This window comes from Vigna umbellata, chromosome 4 (assembly GCF_029865625.1).
Source record: "Vigna umbellata cultivar VRB3 chromosome 4, Vumbellata_1.0, whole genome shotgun sequence".
NCBI lineage: Eukaryota > Viridiplantae > Streptophyta > Magnoliopsida > Fabales > Fabaceae > Vigna > Vigna umbellata.
The window spans coordinates 10,772,160-10,785,546 of record NC_142168.1 but is presented as its reverse complement, the minus strand read 5'-3'; the positions used below and the strand labels follow the sequence as shown (position 1 = coordinate 10,785,546).

Here is a 13,387-nt window from a genome sequence, read left to right as displayed (position 1 = left end):
CATGTTTTCGTATCTTTCTTGATAATTACTCTTGTTCTTTATTCTTAATTGGACATGTTTTTGAAACCAAGCACTGATTTTGAAACCATTGGACTGTAAATTGTTCCAAGATAGTGAAATATTAGTCAATTGCTTTTGAAGTTAATGTTGTATGTTTCAGGATTTGTTCTGCCCAGCATTGTTTTCTTACTCAGTCTAAAGTTTAACTCTAGTGGTAGTGGTTTATGTAAAAAAATGAGGATTTTCTGAGTATTGGTGAAGATTGGAAGGGATAATTGAAGTTAAATTTGGGATGTATTAATGATTTATTTCTGTGGGTTTTTTGAGAATTGAGTCATTTCAAAACCCTATCTCTTGGTTTCTTGATTTGCTTCTTTCACCTTTAAAACAGTTACATTTGTTATTTTAAAAATATGAATCTGTGTTCCTGAAAACAGTGGAATCCATATATACACTGAATGCTTGAATGTTCTGATAGTCACAGAAATAGTTTGTATTCGTATTTAACTTTTGAAGCCTCGTCTTAACTGTTGTGCATGCTATTTCTCCTTAAGAGCAGTTAGATATCTAATAAAGTTTCTGGCTTTATAGGTAAACCCATGTCATAATCCGTGAGTTGGATCTTCGAACAGATGTTTCTGGCATCATGCATCTCTCTTAATAATGTTGGTTGGACATAAATCAACGAGATTTGAGTTAAATTTTAGTTAGTTTTTTTATAATCTGAGTTTGCAAAAATAACCTTTGCATTGGTTGTAACTAGAACTTGGTTTTAGATCAAATATATGTTTTGACGTATTTTCGAGGAAAATTTTAAAAAATCTTTTCTCTGAATTTAGTGAAAAGTTATAAGTTGAAAGAGGTTGATGCGTAAACTAAACAACCTATTTTATTTGCCAACCTTTTACATAATTATAGCGAAAAGCTAATGTTTTAATTTATCCATTAAGTCTAATTTACTTATATTCAGATCGAGAATTTTATTCATTAAGTCTAATATACAATTTAATTTATTATGAGATTAATAAATTATATTATAGGAGTTTATACTTCTGTAGTTAAGCAACAATAATATTTCCCATAAAATCAACTTGTCAATATTATAATAAGGGTAAATTGCATCTTATTTTTATTTTTTACATTGTAATTAGTTAAATTAAATTACTTCTTAATGATATCTTTAATAAATATATTACATTTAAGGTTCAATTTGATAAAAAGATATGTATAATTGAAAACTATATTAAAACTTTTGATTTTTCTAAAATTCGAAAATAAATTTTCAAGAAATAAAGAAAGCTAAAATCACAAAAAAATAAAAATAAAAATAAAAATAAAAATAAAATGAAAGAGGGATAAAAAAACAATTTAGCTTATTACAAACCACCGAGTGAATAAGTTAGTAATTTCTTAACTAATATTCTTTCGTTATTAATTGCCAAAGATTGACTAGTAAATCTTCAAACTTATTTTCCAAAATCCTTGAACTAAAAAAATCAATCGAGTAATTTTTCAAGTATTAAAAGTATGATAGCCATTCTCTAAAATATTTAAAAAGGTTTTAAATTAGTTTCTAAATATGAATAAAATATAAACATAGGAACTAAACCAATAGCTATTTGATATTTCATGAGCTACTTATATTTTTTTCAAAGATTATTTAAGAAAAACGACAAGTTTTTTAATCTAACTGACAAGTTGGATTCTCTGACAGTGTCTGTCATGAAATTTTTTTGAAGAAGTAAAATCTCTGAAGTTATACATCGCTTTAGAAAGAAAAAAGAGAGTAGATAATGACGATTTCTATAAATAAGGGCTTTCTTTCAAGGCTTTTACTTCTTTCTAAACTTTACAATTAAAAGTTGACTCTGTGAGGCTGAGACAACGTGATTCTGAACTTCGTTCACTTTCTGTATTCAACTTTGTGGCCGTGAAAAGCTCTCGTTGTCCGCGCCATTGCTACACTACCCAGGTCCCATCTCAGCTATCTAGTCACATTCACTACTCACCACTCATTTCCTCATACAAATAAATAATTCACTTTTTTCAATGAAGAATTGAAAAAACAACAAAAATTCAGCATTTTTTAAAAAACTGAAATTGCATTTGTCCAAGTTCCAAACTTTCGGCTTGATTCAGCTGTAATCTTTTCTGTCACCGACTGATATCACGTGGGTTATTTTTCTTTTTCCTTTTTGTGTATTTTTTTTCAGATAGTTGTTGGTGATGGCTCTGGATGTGAGGTTAAGGAGATAAGAAGAAAAGGAATAGTGGTACGTCATGTTGTACTGCTATAGTTAATTTACTGATATGCATCCTTCTGTTATTCAACTTCAACGATGATTGAAAGTTGAGTGCAAGAATTGATTGTATGATTCTATTATGCAGTAATAAAATGGGAGCTGCTCTGTTGCCTGATGCAGCATTTGGAATATTTCCACGCTGTTCCATTGTTCCCAGACACCCTTTGATCTGTAGAATAACTTCTGTTAGGACAATTCGAAGGAGGTGGGCTTATAACTAAACTGAGTCGTGTTATGTTTTTCTGTTACTTTCCACTTTATGTTATTGATAATTTCTTTTTGCAGAAATTATTTCTTTGCTGACCAGAGGATCTCCAAATCAGCACACATTGTTTTTTCACACTCGGTAAGGAGTTGTGTACATAGCTTAGTTGGTGTTTATAAATGGAGAAGATTAACTAATAAGGTTATATAGTAAAGTATAAAGATGGGAAGTTTAGTAAAGTTATAGCCTTTTTTTGGAGTTGGCTAAATAAAGTCACTGACATTTCTCATAAAGATTGGGTTTCGCTTTTCAGCTGTATACTTGCTAGTTTTAGCAAACTCTTCGAACAGTGAAGTATTATTTGGTAGAATCCCAGAACAAAATTAAATATTTACCATGAAGTAGAAGTTATCGGTCAGAGTATTACCTAAGGCAATGCTGCTAAGTTATAAAAATAGCCAATATTTTGAATAGGAATTCTTTACTCGGAATTCACCTTTCCATCTTTCCATGTTGCTTATGAACTTATCATTTGGCCTCGTTTCTCTTCAACATGCCTTTTGCAACTTTTCTTATGACAGTTCAAACCATTTTGCTTGAATCTTCAACTTGACTAGCTTTACCAGGTTGATATATTGTCTGGTAAATTACATCTAACGTACAAGTTATTAAGAGTTGTCTACACCACTTACACTTGGTTTAAAATAACCATTTTTATTGCACGTGATTTTTCTATTACACTTACGCAGTTGAATCATACCTAGTGTCAAATGGTTAGAGTTTGGGGTAGAGTGGAGACGGGTAACAGAATAAGGTATTTTAAAAAGATGACTAGTGTCATTTCTCTGGAAAATGCAGAAAATGAATTCTTGGTGTAAGTAGTTTTAGTTTAGGAACAATTGGCTGCTTGAGTCATTGAGTGGTTAATCATTAACACTACTCTCTGTAAACTGTTAACTTTATCTTTAATTTGTTTTTCCTGAACTGGAATTTTTAAACAAGAAATGTATGTTTTGGAGATTGGTCATTTTGAATAATAGGGTTCAATAAAGTGACCAAGTTTCACATATCTTTTAGTGATACTGTAGTTAGTAGGTACAAATGACAACGGCTTATGTTTCGGTAATGGGAGAGTGACCTATATTTATTTATTTCTACAACAGAATGATTCAGATGACACATTGACAGACGTAGTTGTCGATCAGGACGATCTTTCAGTCAGAAGTGATGTTATAGGAATAGAAGATGAATTAGAGATAGCCAAAAAGGCTCTCTCAGAGGCGCAACACAGACAAGAGGTTATCGAGAAAGAGAGAGATCAATTACTCGAAGAACTTGCTCGTTCTGAGGCTAAAAATAAGGAATACGTGAATACCATTTTACATGACAAGGAAGTAGCTATAGCAGAACTTGAGGCTGCGAAATCTCTTTTCCAGAAAAAGCTGGAGAGCTCAGTGGAAGAGAAGTTCACCTTGGAATCTAAGCTGGTCCTTGCCAAACAAGATGCTGTTGATCTTGCTGTGCAGGTTGAAAAATTAGCAGAGGTTGCTTTCCAGCAGGCAACTTCTCATATACTAGAAGATGCTCAACTCCGAATTTCATCTGCTGAAACCACAGCTGCTGAAGCAGCACTTCTGATTGAAAAACAGATTAAGGATGCAACTGAGGGAACAATATCATCCATTGTGGAAAAATCAAGACATGCTATAGAGAGGGCTTTAGTTGTGGCAGAGGAAGCAGGTGAACTTGTAAAGAGGTCCGTGGATACATTAATGGATGGTACGTCTCCATTTACTGAAATTGCAGACGTCCAGGCGGAAAATATCAAGTTACAAGGAATAATAAGTGATATAGAATCTCAGTTGATGGTTGCAAGAAATGAGGCTGATAAACTGAATTTTGAGTTAGAGAACACCCGACAGCAGTTACAGGCATTTGAGCAAAGAGCTAATGATGCAGAGAAATCCATGCTTGAATTTCAGGAGTCAAGCAGGAAAAACAGTCTCAAGAAGGAGGAAGAGATGAAGTCAATGTTGGACAAAGTGAAGAAAGATGTGGCAGAAAGAACGAAAGCTATTTCCAAGGCTTTTAAGGCTGACTTGAAGAACATCAAGGCTACTGTTGAGGCTGCCAAAGAAGTGGTTCATTGTAAAGATTATGCCTACCTAAGAAGATGTGAAGCACTGCAGAGATCATTAAAGGCATCGGAAGATGCTTTGAAGACGTGGAGACAGAGAGCTGAAATGGCTGAATCATTGCTGTTGAAGGGAAGGCTACAAGATGAAGGCGATGAAGATTCTATCTATGTTGTTAATGGGGGACGGATAGATCTTTTGACGGATGTTGATTCTCAAAAGTGGAAACTACTGAGTGATGGTCCTCGTAGAGAGATACCTCACTGGATGGCAAGGAGGATTAATGCTGTCTCTCCCAAATTTCCACCCAAAAAACTGGATGTTGCTGAAGCATTCACATCAAAATTCAGATCCTTGGAGTTGCCTACAGCTGATGAAGTATGGTCCATTGCTCGAGAAAAGCCAAAGGAAGGAGATGCTCTAGTTGAACATGTTTATGAAAGGGAAACGATTGAGAAGAAGAGGAAGGCATTGGAGCGTGCTCTTCAACGGAAGACTATACAATGGCAGAGAGCTCCTGAACAAACAAAACTAGGTGGTCTTAGTACATTTCTTGAAATTAAATATAAAAATTGCTTACAAAAAGATTTTTTTTTGTTTTTGTGGTCCACTTATATCATTTAAATTTTAACATAACTTCAATGCAGAGCCAGGCACAGGAACAGGACGTGAGATTGTGGTCAGTACATTTACTTAATGACTTCACAGATTTTGCGTATTTGATGCCATAACATTTGTTGATTATAGTTATAAAATGTGTTTTTATAAAGAGTTTGCTGAATTTTGTTTTTACTATAATGCACTGTCTATATTCTAATAATGATATGATTAAAGATACAACAAGCAAAAGGGATCCCTAATTTCTAGCTATACAATCATTTCATATTTCCCTGTTTAAATAGAACCAATCATATCTTTAACAACATGTAACTCTTGCGGTTATTCCATTTTAAGTAAGCTTTCATCTAACTTACTTTTACATGATACTTTAACTTGTGTAAATTGAAAATATGTAGTATTATGCAGTACTTTTAGTGATTGTGTACTATGTGCTGATGGTCAATGATTTGACCAAAGTACCTTTCATTTTGTTCTATTGCATGCATTGTTTTATTTGTATGTTTCTATCTGATGTTGTTCATCAACTCTTGATATTTCATGTATTCTTCGTGTGCATTTTCCGTTGTATGTATTTACCTATTATAGTGGCAGGTAAAAGGGAAGGAAGTAAAAGAAATATTTTTGATGAATTTTCATTTTAACCAAGTTTCAAGGTTTTAACTGGGAGAGCTGGAGGAGGCGCTGGTATCTGGAATTAGCAGCTAAAACAGCTGATTTATCTCATTGTGGGGTGACAGCAGTGTGGCTGCCACCTCCAACAGAATCTGTTTCTCCTCAAGGTGTTACTTGATTTCTTTTGTATTATTTCATCAATATTGATATTTAGGATAGAAAATTCATATCTCAGTTCATGTTTTAGATTAGTCTATCTTCTTTAATAAAGAAACTAAAAAAAGAAGATATCAAAGTCTATGCTAGATCTATTATTGGGCAACTTGCATTGCCATGCTATATAGTCTTGGGAGTGAAATGGTTTGTTGAAACTTATAAGCCAGCTTAGTTGTGGTTACCTCTAGGCTTCATTGTCTTTGAAAACCTACCTATGGAGGGATTGACCAGAAAGCTAAGTGCAGCGTCATAGTTGAAGCCACCAAAACACTGGCTCTTAGCAGGTTGACATCTCACATCAGCTTCAAATAAAAGTTAAGTAGTGCTTGGTTTCGAAAATAGGCTATGGGTAGTCCTCATTTTATAAACTAGTTTTGTTGGGATGTGTTTGACCTTAAGTGCAAATTCCAAGACTCTGAGACTTGGAAAGGGCATCTTGTGATCATAGTAGAATATCATATTTCATTTTTTCCATTTTTTATTGGGTTGTAGATCTAATTATACAGGGCCAAACAATCTGCATAATATGATTCCGTGGTCATAAGCATTCAGTTTGTGTATTTATTTTATGTCCTGATTAATTTATGCTACTGCTGATGGTGTTACAGTCATCTGCTGTTACTTTACCTTACGTGTATTTACTACAAATATATAACTCTATCAAGTATAAGACTAAATTTTCTTCCACATTGAATGGTTGTTTTCAACTGAACCAAATACAACATTTTAACTTTATTGGTATAAAAAATGTCAAACTTTTTTTCATAAACAAACGAGTAAGTTCTTTCCCCAAAAATCCGTTCTATTTATTTTTAATGTTATTCTAATCCATATTGTGCAATAATATGATCAATCCGTGACAGATAATGCATTCATAAACCGTATAAACTATATGCAGGTTATATGCCTTCTGATCTTTACAACTTGAATTCATCCTATGGTTCTGTGGAAGAGCTTAAATACTGTATAGACGAAATGCATTCTCAAGATCTGCTGGTAAGTGGTGCTGCTAATTTTGAACCATCGAATAGCAGAAGACGTATCCTAGGCAACTAATATCTTCAGATACTTTTGGGTTTTAGGTGTCCAAATGTGACAACTTCAAGTCGGGCCCCCTCCCCAAATTTGAATCAAATTTACATTTCTTTTAGGGGCTAAATTATTCAGTTTAAATCACAAAAAAGGAAACTAATCTTTTATTGGAATTAATTAGTTTTTTTTTTAATTTTTAAATGCATATTTGGATTAAAGTTGTCAAACTTAATTTTGTAGTATTCATTTTGCAAAGTAAACCTTGGTCTTGCTTTTATAGAATTGAGTTTTCATGCAAAATATGAGTGTTTGGGCATACTTTTGAAGGTAACCAAACATGTAAAAAAATTGAGTTTATTCTCCAAACTGATTATACAGCCATCCTTAACAGAATCCAACCACTTAACTCTTAGTGGTAGCGAGAATGTTAAGTCATTTTATTTGAGATCACAGTTAAGTTTTTAGGATAATCTGTGTGAGAATGATAGCAAATTATGGTTGTTTTAAATGACATATCCTTTTTTTATGAGACTGAAGGAAACAATTAAGTGCCTTTTTGATGATAACAAGAGAAATGCAAACATAAATCAGTGATCCCTGAATGTGTAAGGAAAATATTTTGATGATTTTTCTTGAGTTTCATTTCAACTTGTGAGTGTTTCACTGTTTCTCCAATGAATTTATATAGTTAAAGTGTTTCTATTGTACTAATGATTATATTTCATATTTATAATTTTTTAAAGGTTTTTCCTTTGTAAATAGGCCTTTGGAGATGTTGTACTTAACCATCGATGTGCACACAAACAGGTAAATTATTGTTTAGCCTGAGTTCTTTTTATATTTACTGAGAAAGGATATCACACATAGTTTGGGCCACTGATTAAAAGTTTAAAATTTGAAGATATTGTGGTTGTTTGAAGTGTTTGAGAGCAGAGTTTCTGGTCTAAAACATTACCTTCATTTTCTTAGGTTTTTTTGGTCATTTTTCTGATACTGTAAGCCCCACAATATAATATGGTCAACTGATCTTCCCCTGCCTCCTCGATTGTTGGTAGAGAAATTATTTTTCAGGACAGGTGACCTGTGAGTTGAGTATTCGTGATTTAAGTTCAAGTCACTCTTATGTAAGGTGTGAGAGAAATGTAAAACTATTCCAGTATTCTACCTAATAGCTTAAGCTTTTAGAAAGCTGGTTCGTGATTCTGGAATATGATGCTACTTGATCTAGCCATGCAACCCAACTCTACCCGTTGACTAAAAGTTTTATTCACAATTTGACAACTAATAAACCAATGTTAACACTGAAGGCAAGAAAATTCTAAGAAAGCAATTCTATGAAAGCACTTGTCTTTGAATTCACTTTGATCTAAAATCTGCAGAAATTTATGAATTGTGGGTTGTCTTAGTCTGGACATGCAAGGTTGCCTATCATTGTTTTGATCTTTGACTCAGTATTATGTAATTTTTATATCCAACACTAGCATATGAAACTTGGGCCAATATTTTTAAAGGCACAGTTCATAATGATGACCATCAAGTGGCTTTATGTAGATCAACAACTTTTATTTTGTTTCAGAGTCCAAATGGTGTTTGGAACATTTTTGGTGGCAAGCTTTCATGGGGACCTGAAGCAATTGTATGTGATGATCCAAATTTTGAGGGGCGTGGAAATCCTTCGAGTGGTATATTTATACATCCTAGAAGAATCTCATGAAACCATTTTTTTGTAATTAATCTGAGTGTTTGCCACTTTCAAATCAAGATTGACAAGGTCCTAAAAAGAGTGCACTGTACTTGTGTCTTATTGAGGTGAAAGTCTAAAATATGGCAAGTCTTCCTCAATAAGACTGCACAAAACTTTACTAGATACTTCCACAATATAAGACAGCATAATACTTTACCAGTTACTATATTGATGATTGGGAGGTTTTACTTATCTAGACCTTTCTAATGCTATATGTAGGTGATATCTTCCATGCTGCACCCAATATTGACCATTCTCAGGACTTTGTAAGGAAAGATATCAAGGGTTGGTTGAACTGGCTTCGCAATGATATAGGTTTTGATGGATGGCGTCTTGACTTTGTTAGGTATTTTTTTTGTCTGCTGAAGCATACTAAAGGTTTATGACAAATTCTTTACTAATTAAGTGTGTAGGTTTTACTGAAAAAAATGTGTTATCCTCATTATTGATGTTTATTTATAATCAAGGAATAAGCAACGTACTTCAGCATGCATGGAAATTAAATTAAAATGGACCCCTAATTTCTAGCATTACGAGTTTCTATATTTACAGTAATCTAATCATATATCATTAACAAAGTCCTACTAAATTGCTCTTTTATCAGTTTGTATTATCAGTAACTGACCACAAAATTTAGAAGAAATTCCTAAGTAAATGCTAACAATCACACAATTGGCATAACCTTCACCACTCTTGTGATGTGTGACAAGTCCATTTTTGTGTATATTGATTGATGAAAGACAGTTTTGATTTGCTTCTATATTGCAGTTAATAAGGATCAAGTCCTCTGTAGTCACTACTGCAATGTATTGGGAGAGCCAAGAAATAAACCGAGTGGCCTAGAATTCAATCCATTCCGCTCTGACCTAATTTTTTGTCAACACATTAAAGTAGCCTTTAGTTTCAGTATATAAGGTCAATCACATTTCAAGTTCAATGGATGATCTATCATGTTGAATTGGTGTGGTAGAGTTTTAAAAACCATTCTTTGGTCCTTGCTTAATAGCTTAAGCTTTGAGGTCAAATGTTTCTTTGGCAAAAACTAGCCATTGGAAAAGGCTAAAATAGAGTTTGTAATAGTTGTCAGCAGCATGCTTTTTCATAGTGTAAAAGAAGACTCATTTCTAAGAAGTATTCAAGAACATTATCATAATTTTAGTTTGCTTACTGAAAATAGTGTAGTTAAAGAATAAAATTGTCAATAGGAGTCTTACCTTCATATCTCATATCAATGGTCGTACAAGTGAATAAGAAGATACTTATTGAAGTATGTTCAAAGGAGCCTGACATCTGAAATCTTTCTGTAGTTTATCTTTACTATTTTGGTATACATCTTTAGCTTTTATCACATGGAACTTGAGAAGATGATCTGGTTCTTTTTGTTTCTTAACCAGCTTATTCTCATGTAAAATTTAACTTTTCATATTCTGTCGGCAGAGGCTTCTCTGGCACATACGTAAAAGAATATATTGAAGCATCAAATCCCGTATTTGCTATTGGAGAATATTGGGACAGCTTGGGCTATGAACACGGAAGTTTGTGCTACAACCAAGGTTATATTTTTCACTGCTTGCAGACTCATTTGATATTAGTCTATCCTTATTAAAGTTGAGTTCGGATTGTGTTTGTTGAAATTGTTAGGTTTCAATTTAGGGGAGGAAGAGAGATAAAAGAGAATGAAACACTGAATTGATGTTAATGGAGATGTGTTACAATGTATTGACTAGTTGATATGCTCATAAAACCTAAAGTACTAACTGTTATTTATACTACTAGTAGTAAAATTAACAAATTAGTGAAACCAAACATGATAAGATAAGGAGATATAGCAACTAATCTTAAGAGATAATAAGGAAATAGGGAAACTAATCCTAACATATAATCTAATATATGATACTTCTTGGATATTTCCATATATTCTAGTAGTGTGATAAAATCATATTTTATATATACTTTTTTGTTTCTGACAAGGACCATTATAAGATTTAATTAAAGGGACAAGAAGACAGGTTTTAAATCCAAAAAGACCATGTAAGAGCAGTCCTGTAGGTCATAAGAGCGACCTTTGTTCCAAGAACCAATTACCCATCATGAGGAGATATGTGCTCAGTTCACATTGGCCGTAGGAAGCAACATAAAAAAGGAATGAAAACAAGAATTCAACTGGCAGGTTGTAACTGGAAGCTATACAAATTGAAATCAGTAAATTTCAGTTATGCTACTGTGAACATTGTTTGACGTTCTATAAGTAAATATATGATATATCATAGGAATGAAACAGTTTGAGCATTCATTTGCAAGAAGAATCGAACTTAGTAGTCTCTGTACCTTTTAAGAAACTACACTGCATGTGACAGTTTGTAAGCGATAATATGGATTTACAACTATGCATTTGTCATCAACTTATTTCCCAGCTATGAAGACATACTTTTTTTTTATGTTACTAATTTTTCTCGTTGAATATGGTGACTTCAAGAAATTCTATGGTATCACCATTTGTGTTCATACCAAATATGTGATACTTTATGCTTATTTATTATCTGTTGGTCCTATTGCAATATTTGAAACATTTTTATAATATACGCTATTTTTATGTTATTGTCTTACAAGCTATTTATGGTGTTTATAATGATTAGATCCTCATCGGCAACGGATAGTGAATTGGATTAATGCAACTGGTGGTACTTCATCTGCATTTGATATAACGACAAAGGTATCCCTATCCACAATAATTAATGTTCATATTCTTTTAAGTCCTGTTGTCTAGATGAGAAAGACTTATATATCTCACATGGAGTTTTCAAACTCAAACTTTGTTATTACAATTAGCAGCATAGCTGTTATTTGACTGCTGTAGTTTTTTTTTTTGTTTAGCAATTATCTTAGCCAAGTTTTGACTTCTTTTTGTCACTGGAGGAGGAAGGTGAATCATAAAAGAAAAAGTTTCAGGATATAACTTTGTATTATCTTGCTGCAAAATTGTTATTGTTTCTGTATGTAACCCTTTCCCAGGGGATACTTCATTCTGCTCTGCATAACGAATATTGGAGACTGATTGATCCTCAAGGGAAACCGACAGGAGTGATGGGATGGTGGCCTTCTCGTGCTGTTACATTCTTAGAGAACCATGATACTGGGTCCACACAGGTTTCATCTCTCTCTCTCTCTCTCTCTCTGTGATGAAGTATGACACATAAAATTTTTGTAAGGAACCCAGAAACATGTTCTGAGTTTCCCAGGAGAGATGACAAAAAACAGTTGGAAAAGAATGTGTTGTCAGTGATTATTGAATTACAAAGGTTTTCTCTTTCCGTGATAGTTACTACTATGACATTGTTGCATTCATATCATATTACCGCCTTCTAAGCTCAATTACTACCTAATTAACCATGCTAGATAATGAGAAAAACGGATTTAATATTTCTTCTTTTTACTTTCAGGGTCACTGGCCATTCCCACGGGATAAACTCATGCAAGGATATGCATATATTTTGACTCATCCTGGAACTGTGAGTCCTTAATAAAATAGCATCCAATACTTTCATATACCTGTCATTGTTGACGATAGTTGAATAATGTTGTCTTGAAAAAGCATGAATGGTATTTGTGATCACTTAAATTTAGTTTCTTGTTGGAAAGGACTAAGGAATTCAAGTAATGTGTTTGCTTACACAAATCTGAGGCACCGTATTGTGTTTTTTTCTGCAGCCTGTAATATTTTATGATCATTTCTATGATTTCGGCATCCATGATGTGATAACCGAGTTGATTGAAGCTCGACGACGAGGCGGCATCCATTGTCGGAGCTCTATCAAGATATACCATGCAAACAATGAAGGTTATGTTGCTCAGGTTGGTGAGGCATTAGTAATGAAGCTGGGACAGTTTGATTGGAATCCCTCCAAAGAGAACCAGTTGGAAGGGAGTTGGCAGAAGTTTGTTGACAAAGGAGCAGACTACCAAGTGTGGTTGAGACAGTAGCTTAATGGCAATCTGTTTGTAGAAATTTCTCTTTTCTGTAATGGAAATTAAAAATAGCTTCAATAAAGCACACATCAATGGAAGACAAAAGAAGAATCTTTTGCATGTAATATATAGCCAACAAACAGGTAAGGTATTTCTTATCTGCTTCATATCAGCTTGAGTCAAATGCCATCATGTAAGAACAATATTTTTATCTGCATTTGAAGTTGCATTTGTTTACATATAGCTGCATGTGTATTCTATTCAACCAAGTGTTCTTACAAAGCGTCCTGCAATTTGTGAGTCCATGCATACTGAATGTAGTTACAACTTTGTAGGCATACATACCCGCAAAGAAATAGTGATGTTGAAGAATGGTTTACTCTAGATATAGCAAATATACGTATTTGAGAGTTTTTTTTTACTAAAATTATACTGTTATTTTCTCAATGGAAAAGCCTTAAAAATGTCACAAATAAACTTAGTTTTATATCTAATATGATGTGCCAAATCCATAAGTTTGGTCATGCGTCGGTCCTCAACAGTATTGAGGCAC

At 33.4% G+C, this 13,387-nt stretch overlaps 1 protein-coding gene across 1 annotated transcript; it reads left to right on the top strand.

Annotated features, from left to right (window-relative positions):
* The first annotated feature begins 1,815 nt into the window (after positions 1-1,815).
* On the top strand, positions 1,816-13,071 carry LOC124820959 (uncharacterized). The gene is made up of 16 exons (XM_047292749.2): positions 1,816-1,972; positions 2,214-2,273; positions 2,389-2,508; positions 2,589-2,649; positions 3,672-5,178; positions 5,291-5,322; positions 5,911-6,043; positions 6,991-7,088; positions 7,887-7,931; positions 8,701-8,806; positions 9,088-9,214; positions 10,306-10,421; positions 11,505-11,581; positions 11,881-12,015; positions 12,309-12,377; positions 12,577-13,071. The coding sequence occupies exons 3-16, from the start codon at positions 2,396-2,398 to the stop codon at positions 12,847-12,849; spliced, it is 2,892 nt and encodes a 963-aa protein (XP_047148705.1). The 5' UTR covers positions 1,816-1,972; positions 2,214-2,273; positions 2,389-2,395; the 3' UTR covers positions 12,850-13,071.
* Positions 13,072-13,387: the final 316 nt, after the last annotated feature.